The sequence below is a fragment of the Paralichthys olivaceus genome, chromosome 10 (genome assembly GCF_024713975.1).
Source record: "Paralichthys olivaceus isolate ysfri-2021 chromosome 10, ASM2471397v2, whole genome shotgun sequence".
In the NCBI taxonomy this organism is placed as follows: domain Eukaryota; kingdom Metazoa; phylum Chordata; class Actinopteri; order Pleuronectiformes; family Paralichthyidae; genus Paralichthys; species Paralichthys olivaceus.
This window is the reverse complement of record NC_091102.1, coordinates 23,358,458-23,371,438: the sequence shown is the minus strand read 5'-3', so window position 1 is coordinate 23,371,438 and position 12,981 is coordinate 23,358,458. Positions and strand designations below refer to the sequence as shown.

At 40.2% G+C, this 12,981-nt stretch overlaps 1 protein-coding gene across 4 annotated transcripts; it reads right to left on the bottom strand.

Moving 5' to 3' along the window:
• Positions 1-3,320: 3,320 nt before the first annotated feature.
• LOC109637420 (fibrous sheath CABYR-binding protein) lies at positions 3,321-12,368 on the bottom strand. Of its 4 annotated transcripts, none has more exons than XM_069533097.1 (7): positions 11,921-12,368; positions 11,675-11,728; positions 10,333-10,438; positions 6,529-7,773; positions 5,299-5,362; positions 4,535-4,659; positions 3,321-3,625 (listed from the first exon to the last, which is right to left on the bottom strand). In XM_069533097.1, the coding sequence occupies exons 2-7, from the start codon at positions 11,717-11,719 to the stop codon at positions 3,594-3,596; spliced, it is 1,617 nt and encodes a 538-aa protein (XP_069389198.1). In that variant the 5' UTR covers positions 11,720-11,728; positions 11,921-12,368; the 3' UTR covers positions 3,321-3,593. The 4 variants fall into 4 exon arrangements, with proteins under 4 accessions (XP_069389198.1, XP_069389199.1, XP_069389196.1 ...); XM_069533098.1 differs by having other exon boundaries at positions 11,675-11,789; positions 11,871-12,360; XM_069533095.1 differs by having other exon boundaries at positions 11,871-12,340.
• Positions 12,369-12,981: the final 613 nt, after the last annotated feature.

Sequence of the window (12,981 nt, the reverse complement as noted above, 5' to 3'; positions counted from 1 at the left end):
AGTGGCCAGGGTAAGAGCAGTCCTTAAAAATGTTTTGGGCTCTAGAGAGGTAACGTATGTTTGCGATGTCTTGAAGTGAAGGAAGGCACCCATGATTTTTTGTGCTGTGTTAACAATTACTATGTAGTACTTTCTTGTCAGCTGCCAAGCAGCCAGCATACCACACTATAAGGCAGTATGTGGCCTCCCAGGAAATTAAAGCCGTGAACTCGGTCCACACAATCTCCATTTATGAAAATGGGAAGGATGTCTGCACTGCACTTCTTGAATTCTATAATGAGTTCTTTAGTTTTTTATGTTTATTGCCAGTTTATTTGCTAAGCACCACCTTGTCAGTTTGTGGACTTTATCTGTGTATGCAGACTCATCTCCTCTTGAAATGAGTCCGACTACGGTGGTATAATCCTCAAATTTCATTATCGAGTTGGAGGTTCTGGATTTGTGTGCAGTCATGTGTAAAGTGAGTAGAGTATTGGGCTCAGCATGCAGCCCTGGGGGGAGCCAGTGTTGATCAGAACATCTGGAATGATTATATTAAAAATGCCTTAAGTGCTTTCTATACCACACCCTCCTTGCGTTGTCTGTGAAGTAGTCCTCAATTCTCCTTTTGTAGACTCTTTTGCTGTCCTTAATCCCTCTCTTCAGGTCATCCAGGGTTTTTGATTGGTAAAACCCAGATGCGTTTTCTAAAGGTGACACAGGTTGTGATGTAAAACAGAACAGTTTGAGCGTATTCTTATAGGTTCTGATGTTTAAATAAATCCAATTTAGTCTGTGCAAAACAGTCAGAGAGAGCTCAAGATAGGCCCTCTGATGTTTGTTGACATTGTTATATAGGTGGCCTAGGGCTGAGCAAATATAAGCATCTGGAGGAACGTGAACAGCTGTGACAACCACAATTGTCAACTCTCTCAGCAGGTAGAAGGGTCTGTGAGTGATTGTTAGAGTTGTGATATCAGGTGAGCAGTAACAGTCAATGAAGCGGCTGTTAGAGCACCAGTAATTGTGTACATGTATGCAAAGTCCTTTACCTCTTATCTTATGTCTCAGTCTTGATGGTGCATTGTGCGGTGTGCTAGCTGTCAAGCAGGGAAACTGTCACCTTCCCACCCCCATGAGCCCCTGTGGGAATATGTTTTTTTATTTTTTCAATCTTCCTTTCATATGAATGCTGTGTGCCTGTTGTGTTTTGGTTGTGTCTCTCTCCCCTCTCTCTCTCTTCCTCTAGTTGATTGCTGCTGGGAGAAGCAGCACACCTGCAGGCCATCTTCAGTGATCAGTGACCACACTGTGGAGGATCTTCAATAGCAAAACAGCTTTACATGTAAATCTTGCAATTCTTCAGTAAAAGTATATTTATTTACTGCATACGAGTCTGCATCTGGGTTCTTCTACCCGCCTTGTGTCATGTGCGACATTCTCTGTCCTAAACCCTCAATAAGAGTTAGAAAAAACTACCAAAAAACACAGATTAACAGGGGAAGAAAACTGTAGAAACCTCATAGCGAGCCACATGTGAGGGATCCCTCTCCTAAGATGGGCAGAAGTGCAATAGTTTAGTTCAGGTGTGTCTTTTTTCACAGTGAAATTACTTAATTCTGTTAATAGCTGTTTGAATGCCATCATTCAGCTACCAGCATCTCTTTGGTGACATTGTTTACACCAGAGTTACAGCCTAGAATAATCTACATACCAATATTCAGTTGTAGCACCACCTACTGGCAACAGAAAGTACACCACATATCACAATCATTCAAACATTTTATGGTCTGGTCTAAATGTTATACACAGCAACAAAATGCATGATTGGCACATGCCATGGAGCCATCAATCTTTGCTTGTTTAGCACTTTTCATGAGTGTTTTATTGGACAACTATAGCTAATGCAGTCCTTTATACCTGTTGAAATACCTTTAAAGGGCTATTACAACACATATAACATAATTTTCTCCAAGCTTGACAGTATCAAGCTTTTAAGTACGTCTTTTATGTAAAAAAGAATCTGACAAAATTAAGGGAGCATCAATGACAATTGTAATGATAGTCATTGCCCTTAATAGTATTGTATGTGAATAGGCATATTGTATATATAAGCAATCTAGTTGTAATCATAATCCACTATCAGCTGCCACCAAGATAATGATCACGATCTACGGTCCCATGATCCACCATGATGATCTATGATCCATGGTCACGATCCATGATCACGATCCACCATTACAATCCGTGATGTGGCCGCAGCAGTAATCCTGGTTTGGCAAATAATACACCAGGACTCCGGGGAAGAGAAGTCAGTAACATGTATTGATGAGACATTAATGTGAATAAGTAGTTAGAGCTGATTGTAGGCCTACTGTGAAGACTGATGGAGTTAAATTAAGTCATCATAAAGGAAGGTTTTAAGCCTACTCTGAAACGTAGAGAGGGTGTTTGCCTTCTGAACTGAACCTGGGAGATGATTCCAAAGGAGAGGAGCCTGACAGCTGAACGCTCTGGCTCCTAATCCACCTTTAGAGACTTTAGGGACAATAAGTAAGCCTGAGTTTTGGGAACGCAGTGCTCTAGTAGGGTGATCTGGTACTATGAGCTCCACAAGATATGATGGTGCTGTATCATTCAGGGCTGTGTAGTTGAGGCAGAGAAATTTAAGTTCTATTTTAATTTTTAACAGAAAGCTGGTGTAGTGACGCCAATACAGGAAAAAAAAATGTGATGTCATTTTCTCTGTACATGCGACCAAATTAAATATTAAGATATGAAAAGGGTCGATTAAAACAATATAGTGCTAAAAGAAATGGGAAAATGATAAAGATAAAATACTGAATGAGGAAAAAGTAATTTGAATTGAAGTAATTGAATGCATAAAATGAAAAAAGTAAAACACTAACTTGTATAAATACATTTAATCAAGATCCTGACAAAAGGTAGGTATTGAGTTTGTTTTCAGAATATCCATTCTCTGCTGCACCTCCAGAGACATGGACAAAAGTAATGAAACAATGCCACAGCATGGGTCTTGTTGGTATGATCACACCTTTGAAGATTTCACACAGTGATTGATGACCACTGATCGAACACCCACAAGGTTGAAAATCATGTAGTTCAGAGCTTTGATTTATACCAGCTACCTGTCTGTACCCCTGACATGTTATGGGGTTGCGATGGTCTGTTCAAGGCTGCTTGCAGATTTAACTTAGAATAATACTATGTCCATTCACACGACTGGTCAATGTGAGTTTGAGCTAAGACAGAGTCACATTCAACATTAACAAGATTCATTGGTGGGGATGTCAGCATCAGAAAGAGGTGTATAGACAATAGATATGAAATGGAATTTAATGTTTTTCTTATACTAAGCTCAGACACGAATCAATCTACACAAAGTTTATGTCACAGCTCACTTGCACTTTGTCTGCTAAATATGCAATACTTTAGCTTCCATATCTAGTCATTGAAACAGCTCTAGTCTGACATACAAAGCAAGATTCAAGGGTTTGATGCAACTTGACAGTAAGCAGACATTTAATGTTTCACTATGGAGATGTACAGGAAACAGGTGTGCGTAGAAAAGGTTCATTGCAAAGTGCTGATGTTCACTTCTGGGAAACTTCATCCAACTTGGGCTCTAAAAAAAACAACACAAAGCAGAGCTGTTAGTCCATGTTTCATGTCTATGGTCAGTGTTGCGCTTGTGTTGTGTTGTTTGTGAACTCTGCGAAATCTGCCCATCTGGGATTACACAATACTTATTTGAATCATGTATTGTAAATTAAACAAAATAAACCCTTGACTTCGAAATTTTAGAAGGTGTGGAGACCACAGACAACAGGGACAACAGGGACAACAGATGCACATCATCATCTTGTGGCATCCACCTGTGCTGTTCTTCTATTAGCGAAACAATAAACAATCTTCTGCCACAGAGCTGAAAAATACACGAGGAGGGGAAGGGCAGGATGGAGCTAATGTAACAAGGAAATGCTGATTGGTGTCTTCTGGATCATTTCATGATATTTTCTGATTGGTTTGTTTTTAGACATATTGTGTCGCCTCTTTCACAGTGTGATCTAAGGTAACTATTTTATATTGACAACCAAAAATGTGACCACATTTTGGTGAGTTTCGGCTTCTGTCAACCAATGTCACAGTCTGAAGCCTGTACTACAAAGCCAGATTGGCATTTATCGGGGGGAACGATCCATTTTTGACAGCTGCTGGAACCGAACATTACCTGCCCAGCGCATAGGAACAATACACTCAGAGTTGTAAAGACAATCGTGATCTGTGCAGCGCTCGGATGACACCCAAGGAGCAGATGAAGTTTGAAAAAAAAAAAAAAAAAACTCTTATACGAGACAGGTTATTGTATTCAGTGAGAGGCAGAAGTTTCTATGGACAGGGGGCTAATGTTACATTAAAATGTCATCTGTAACCTTTCAGTGTGAAAAAAAAGTTCAGGAATTCGAAGCAGGAGATCTGCCTCACACGGCAATTCAGTGGACAGTGGTTAAAATAGTTAATTCATTTGACTCACCTGTGAATTTAAACTCTGGGAAAGATGTTATGTTTCCACCACCATAAAGTCTTTGAAGCTTTGCAATCTCCTCTGCTAAAGCCTTCTCATATTCTGAACCTGCGTCAACCAGCCCCCCAGCAGCCCTATAGGACAAGGACAAAAATCAGCTATCAGCTATGAGTCATTTCATTTTCTGCCAACTTAAAATGCACTTAACAGGCATGAAATCAGTTCAATCATCCGCTGAAATAATCAAATTTTACATTGCATTTATTTGAATGGAACAATCATAAGGACACACAGCTTAAAATGAAACCATGGATATAACATTAAATTGCCATGTCTTAGCTTGAATTTGTATGTGTTACTATACACTGCTCAATACATACTTCAATATTTGAAGTATATGATCAGATATTGATGAACAAATTATTCAAGTTGAAAATCTTAACTGATGTACATTCTGTAACAAAATGATGTGCCAATGGTCAATGGAAACCAAAATCATCAACCCACTGAGGGCTAAATTCAAAACCAGCTGGAAAATCGGAAAGTAAAAAAGGGCACTAGCAGAACACAAAGCTAGAGAAGAATCAGTCAGGAAATAATATCTGCTTCTGAATCGTCTATTACATATCATTCTTGATCTGAATGACCACACTGCTACAGTTTACCTCTCTCCAATGTCTGATTTAGCAGAACCTCTACTAAACCTTAGCAAATGTAACTACAGCGCAACAGCACTGTTAAGTTTCTCAAGAGATAAATGCAGTGAGACTCACTGGCTTTTTGTCGAGTACTCGCGTATGGAGTCCAGGAAAAGCTTCTGAATGGGGTCCATTGGAGCTGATAGTCACAAGAAGAACAACAATTAATTTCTCTTCATGGAAAAACACTCTAATATCAGAATATACGGAAATCATATATTGAATTAGTTATAACCCATCTAGTTTTAACTGTAACCCTCATGCAGAAAACAGCACTTGGTGGTAGAGAGTAGGCAGCTACAGTGGTCTGACAGAAAAAATGTGCGAGAGGTTCGGTTAGTTTACAGGTTCAAAGGTTGCTGTGTCATGCTATGCTACCCATTCACAGCATTGTTGCAATATATCGATTGCAAACACTAGTAATTCAATAAATTGAATGAAGTCCAAGAACCTGGCTAAACACACAGTAACCAGGCTGCAGTCACACCAAGTGCTTTCACCATCAAGGAAAGTTCACATTTAACCTTTATCCATGAGCAAAATACTCCCAACAGTCGGATCAAACATGAAGGGACTGATTACATTTTACTTTTACCATGCATCTCCCAATTAGTAAGAGAACTGTCAAGAAGGGAGGAGGAGTAGGACAGGAATAAAAAAAATAAAATACATATATATAGGCAATAAAAACATGTCAGGTGACAGGGGAATCCGTGACATACACCTTCACCAGTGGAAGCAGTACCTATTATATTATCTATAGTAAAAAAATAAAAACTCAAATAAAACAGTTGCATCACATCACAACTAGGAAATTATTAGTGCTAATATTTTAACAGTCCTTAGACCTTAAACCAATGAAATTTTGTAATTTTCAAAATTTAAAAAGGCAATGAGTAAAGGTGGAAAGAACTGTTCATGCAGTGAGTTTGAATGAAAGCGGTGAATACAGTTAGCAGGCAGTTGATACTATGACATGAAAAATGCGTGTGTACATACAGCAAGCCATCTATCACACACCTATTACATGTAAAATGGCTGAAGCAGCACAAACATATGAGACAACTTGAGCTACATGACCAATGACCCAGTAGGGGCCAGGTAGGGGTATATGTGCTTGGTGTGCAATGCTAGAACAAAAATGTGTTTGTGATGTTGGTTATCTTTACAGTTTATCTTTACACTCATCACAAACAACTATTGTGTATTTATATTAACGGTGGTGAAAATGACTGCTGGTAGGATTGTAGGATCCACAGAGGAAAAGAGAAGGGTTGTAGGAGAGGGGGAGGTTGTAGTTTGTACCCTCAGATGGTTCAACTGGTTCAACTGGTTCAGCTGGGGCTTCCACCTGCAGTTCCTCTCCTGCAGCTTCAGCTACGACTGGAGCAGGGTCCACCAGCTCTTCAGCACTTTCTACAGAGGCAGAAACCTCCACTGGGGCCACTTCTACGGGAGCAGCTTCGGCCGCAGGGGCCATGTCCACGCTATCCCCTTCAACCACGGGTGCTGGGGCCGCGTCTATGGCATCCGCTTCAACCACAGGCGCTGGGGCCGCATCTATGACATCTGCCTCAGCCGCGGGCGCTGCTTCTATGGGAGCAGCTTCAGCCACAGGTGCTGGGGCCGCATCTACGGGAGCAGCCTCAGCCACAGGTGCTGGGGCAGCTTCTACGGGAGCAGCTTCAGCCACAGGTGCTGGGGCCACTTCTACGGGAGCAGCTTCAGCCACAGGTGCTGGGGCCTCTTCTACGGGAGCAGCTTCAGCCACAGGCACTGGGGCCTCTTCTACGGGAGCAGCTTCAGCCACAGGCGCTGGGGCCGCATCTACAGGAGCAGCTTCAGCCACAGGCGCTGGGGCAGCATCTACTGGAGCAGCTTCAGCCACAGACTCTGGGGCCACTTCTATGGGAGCAGCTTCAGCCACAGACTCTGGGGCCGCCTCTACGGGAGCAGCTTCAGCCACAGGTGCTGGGGCCGCTTCTACAGGAGCAGCTTCAGCCACAGGCGCTGGGGCCTCTTCTACGGGAGCAGCTTCAGCCACAGGCGCTGGGGCCGCCTCTACAGGAGCAGCTTCAGCCACAGGCACTGGGGCCTCTTCTACAGGAGCAGCTTCAGCCACAGGGGCTGGTGCTGATTCAGCAGGAGCTTCAGCAATTGAAGGTACTGCTTCAATGGGAGCAGCTTGAGCAAGCTCTTCTGGCGCAGTAGCAGAAGTTTCAGCAACAGATGCAGTTGCCTCTGCAATGGCTTCCATCACTGGTACAACTTCAGCAACAGCTTCTGCAACAACCTCAACCACTGGTACAGTTTCAGCAACCAATTCAGTGACAAATTCAGCTTCTGCTACTGGGACAGATTCAGAGACTGTTTCAACAACAGGTTTGGATTCTGTTGCTGAAGCTGTGACAGTAACCCCAAGCACTGGATCAGCGGCGGTTTCAGCTGCAGCGACGGCTGTCGCTGCAGAAACTTCTTTCTTGGGAGGCACATATGGCTTGTGCTGGACAAGTTTCTCAAGATCGAAGTATGTTTTAGCCTGTTCTTTGTCTAGGATGAAGGAGGAGGGCAAGCAGACAAGAACCATTATTTCTTTTTTTAAACATATGTATATGGTTGGCATTACAATGTTCATATCATTACATTTTAGAAACCAAAGAATTCCAGGATGGTTTTGTCTTGTGACAGCATATAAAGACCATTGTAGGTGAAAAAAAATAAATAAAGAAAGGAGCTGAGCGAGGTTCAATATTACAAGAAAAATCCCACAATTTACCACAATAAAGCCTATAATTTCACCAATAAATATTTTCTGAGATTTCCAAGTCATATTTGAAAAATACAAACCACCTGCAGTGGATGACCTCATCAGTATAGTGTTTGGTTTTAGCCCAGAATATGTTAGTGTCTGGATGATGTGCGTGAATGATTGGAACTTGTAGTGTCAAGTGCCAAGAGTGGTTCTTGACTGAAAGCGCTGCATAGATGCATTCAACTAAAAACACAAATGAATGCAATTTTAACTGACAATGGCTGTGATACACCATTATAGTATATATATATATACTGCTTTACAAGAAAATACAAAAGCAAAAACGTCACAAGGCTATAAGTTAGTCATATGGATAAAGCAAAGGTATTGTAGAAAATTGTATAGTAGTAAATATTTGAAGTATATGATCAGAAGGACCTAAAACCAATTCAAACTGGTCAGATGAGGGGGCAGTTAGCCTATGAAATATTTTTCAAAACAATTAACTGAAGTATAGCTGCGGTGGATACAATAACAAGTCTATATTTTCTTCCTTTACGGTGGCAATAACCCTGTGTAATGTGTTTATGCATTAATTGTAGAGCCTATTTATTGGCAAGTGTTTCACAGATATCAGTATCAACGTACATGTTGTCCGTTGTGACATACCGATATGCAAAAATATGTTTTGGGTCATTTAGCAATGATGAAAATACTTAAAGGTTTAGTGAGTAAGATTTTGTGACATCTAGAGGTGGAGTTGCATTTGAAATGCAGATGAATACCCCTCATCTCACCCTCCCCTCCGAAAAAGAACCTGTGGTAACCTTCAGTTGTCATAAAAACTCAAAAGGTGTTTAGTTTGTCCAGTCTGGTGTTATTGTAAAATAAATTGGAGGCCTCTGTAGAAAAGACCTGCTCCCTCTGTAAATATAAAGTATTTGAATATAAAGGCCCCATTCGAGGAGAAAACAATTCTTGCAATTTAGATGATTACAAATTAGTAAAAACATCACTAGGATTATTTTATATTAAATGTTTGTAATAGATCCCTTTCGACTAAATCCTGCACACTGGACCTTTAAACAGTTTACTCTCGAACAAAGAAAAACAATACAGTTGAAAAATAAAAAACCTAATAGCTCATTTCTGTTTATAGTCCCTGAGTAGGTGACCTGAAAAAATATCACACAACAAAATCCATCATCTGCACTAAAAATGGACCAACTACCTCAACAGTTTGAACAGCAAGACGTACTCCTTTGTTTTTGCTGTACAAACCCTTGGGTTTAAGATCAAAAGATGAAAATGAAACAACAGGAGTTCAGCTTTTCTTTCAAAGGAGAAATCCTAGTCCAAAGCCAATAATAGAAATTCAGAGATCTGTAATGTTTAAATTAAATTGATCTAAAGAGGCAACAAGAACCATCTGTAACCCACCTGTTAAAACATTTTTGCTCACTTGGTTTAGGTCAAACAAAGGGTGCTTTGTCTGAGTTGCTTCACACCTCTAAATATAAATTATGTGAAACCTTTAATTCTGAACTCTTGATATTCATCTCTTGGACTTCAACCCACAAGTATTCTGCCTACAACCAAAACAAATGGAGATGATTTTAAAAATGGGACCTATATAAAGTGGGACACACAGGTTATGTAAGGAGGGTACATATTGCTGACATCAACACTTTCCAAAGCATATTCATTTACATCTTACACCCTTAAGATATTAGCTTTACAGTGAAGTTATTTCTTATTATCCTATATATAGGAATGACCATCGGATTTGGGAAGAGAAAGAGAAAGAAAAGCAGTATTGTTCGAGGGACCTATAGGCTGAATAAAGAGAGCGAGTGTGTGTGTGTGTGTGTGTGTGTGTGTGTGTGTGTATACACATACACACACAGGGATCACTCCATCTGATTCTTCTCATTTAGTTTTTAAATTCCACTCCTCAGCATGTGAGGTTTAGGGGAACATCTGTAAATAAAAGCATCTACTGATAGCTTGAATGTGAGGTTTTAGGGGAAATTTGTAAAGTAACCTGGGTTACACTCTCCCCTCTTAACTTTGCAATAATCTATTATTCCTACCAAAAACATCTGCAGGAGCATTCTAAAAGACAGGCCTTATTTTATTTTTCCAAGAAACCATTTATTCAAATAATCACTATTTACATGTGTATGTATATCATTCAGCCTAAAATTTCTCACTGTACTGTTGTATCAAATAAGGAAATACAAAAAACTTAAACACACTCACTGCCTGACATGTTTCTCCCTTGACCAGCTCAATGACACTTGCACCACAATTTAGGTAAGAGCTAAAGAAACAGCTACATGTTGTGATAAACCTACCTGAGGTGTTCTTTTTAGACGACTTCTTGTTACCTCCAGATTTTGTGCTTAGGGCTACAGCAACAGGGGCTCTGCTTAGAGTACTCCACCTGTCAGCCTGCAAACACTGTCAAAAACACATACAACAGGGATTTCAGTTGCATTATTTTCTTACCTTAGAGGAGTGATAACAGAGTACTGTGAAAGTCAAACTTAAGACTAAGCAAAACCAGTTCACCTAAACCAGCCTTACAATTGGGGGGTATAAGGAATTTATCTTATTAGATCTGCTCCTGAAATGATTAAGGGAAATCCTACATTATGTTGTTTAGGAATTATCCTCAGAAAATGATGTCCAATTAACAATTACCAGTTTAATCATGTGACTACCTCAATGTTTTTTTGTTTTTTTATTTACTTCTAAAAAAGGACATAGCAGCTGGGTTTACATAAAGGCTGTGTTGCTTAAAATGGCAGCTTTAGAGGACACAGCAGGGGCATGTGTCAGTAACAACCCCTCTGAAAGTCAACTCACTTACAAATGTGACTTCTTCCCATGCTGTCATGAAAATATACTGAAAGAACCTCTTCTTTGCAGCTTGACAGTTACTGGGAACTTATTAGGGTTTTGACCATCATTTAAAAGTTGCCTGTATTTTCAAGATCATTGTCTCTGTCCTTGACAGTACACATGGCCTATTAGATGTTAGCCTACACTAAACACCTTAGGAGTGTCAGTGTACTCACAGAAACATTTGGACTTTCATCTTCTAACTTAATATGCAAAACATCTCTTTCCAGTCTGATGATATCATCTGTTTGGGTTTCGTGGTATGTTTTATGACAAATTTAACCAAAGCCTTTTTTTCATAGGATATTCTAAACTCCACTAGAACATTAACTCAAGTTCTGTGATTATCAATAGTGTCTGGTTTAGTGTCCATTACTACTTAGTATGCATTGCCAATTCAAATGTAATCATCAAATTTGTATTAGGGGAACAATGACTAACTTTCGACATAAATGCACATGCTCATTCAACTAAGGTTCATATGAATATCAACCACAACTGCCATGGCCACATGCACTAATCCAGCATCAGTCTGCAGGCCTGGTGTTTGGTGGAAGCCTGCTCCACTAGCTAACTTACTTATAAACTCGCTCGCTCCATGTGAGAGCTTTGTCACGTTGCTGCGTCTTGTTTCATGACTCGTCAGCTCAGAAATTCATTTTAAAACAATCACTTTTAAGATCATGAAGCTGAGGCAGTGATAGCTCCACCTACTGAGCATGGTGGTAATCAGCCAAACATTTCCGACATTATTTCCAATTATTTAATGAAATTACACTTAGAACGCATTACCTTAATACAACCCAGTCGTCCCATCCTCAGCAAGGAAGCCGCCATCTCTGCGTGCTGGCATTCGGTGAGCACACAACGAGAAGTTAACACAGTGAATCGACCACATCCAAATATCCTGAACATGCATTTAGCAACATTAGCATCGTGCAACGAAACAGAACTGCAATGAAACAACAGCTGCGTTAACGTCTCCAACCTGTTCTCGGTGAGACTGGAAGCAGCCTGTGCGAATCAGAGAGCTGTTACCTTCCGAATAAATGAGGCTAAAACTCGTTCCCTTTCCGCAGCGCAGAGGTCCGGGCTCTCAACTCACACCGTGCTGGTCACCTTTATGTAACATGTGACAGTGAACGCCCCCCTCCCGAGCAGCCCGTTATCACTTTGCCGTTCACAGTCGCTGGTTATCCAGGACACGAACAATGGTCTGTCATTAACGCTGTATGCATATTGGACGCGGATACGTGTTGGTACATGTACCGTGGATGGACATTAAACTGAAAGGGTTCCGATTTAAATGTTTTTTTTTTTCTCGAAACGCACCGCGGCTCTGTTGTTACTTTCTCTGCTCAGGGATTTTATTGTTCTGTCATGGTAAAGAACGCTGGATTTGTGGGGCTGCTGTGTGAAACACGTTGTCCTCTCTCAGGGAACAAAACCAGCTTGTGTACATTCTGTACTTTTTCCAGGGGGGTGTGTCGTCCGTTACGTAAATTTCACGCGACAGAGAAATCTTTTTTTTTTTTAAAGAGGAACAGAACTAGAAACGTAAAGTATACATAGGGTTATACAGGAACAGACAAACATACAAGCCAGGGGTGTCGTACAATATAGATATAAAGCATATAAATATCCTCATTTAAATATATTAGATATAAGTTTTAACAGTGTTTTTGTTGGGTGATTTGGAAATTAGGTTCACATATTGTTCAACGTATTTAAGAAGATAAATAAAATGGGGTCTTTTATTGCTATATTTGCAAAATAATGACAATTCTTTTTAAATATGGTAAATAGTATAAATAGTATGGGTGTGAGAGCAATGCCCAAAAAGGTGCAAGACTGTTTTCGGATGCTCATCACAGAAAGAGCAGTTTGTGTTTATGCCCTTTTTCATTTACTACATGTAGTGATAAGGGTAACATTTATAAATAACTTTGAAGGACATTTCCTTATTAACAATCAAATATTTGTAAAGAAGCATCCAAACTTTTTTCCAAAAAATGACATTAACAAACTGATTCCAATATGTTGTAGCATATGGAATAGAGACCATATGTTTTTGAAAAAGGGCACATATTGCCCTATTA

Excerpts from the sequence above, each read along its gene's own strand:
- LOC109637420 (XM_069533097.1), bottom strand. The coding sequence starts at position 11,719 with ATGGCGGCTTCCTTGCTGAGGATGGGACGACTGGGTTGTATTAAG. Across the intron at positions 7,774-10,332 it reads GTCTAAAAAGAACACCTCAG|ACAAAGAACAGGCTAAAACA; the intron begins GTAGGTTTATCA and ends CCTTCATCCTAG. Across the intron at positions 5,363-6,528 it reads ACCAGTTGAACCATCTGAGG|CTCCAATGGACCCCATTCAG; the intron begins GTACAAACTACA and ends TGTGACTATCAG.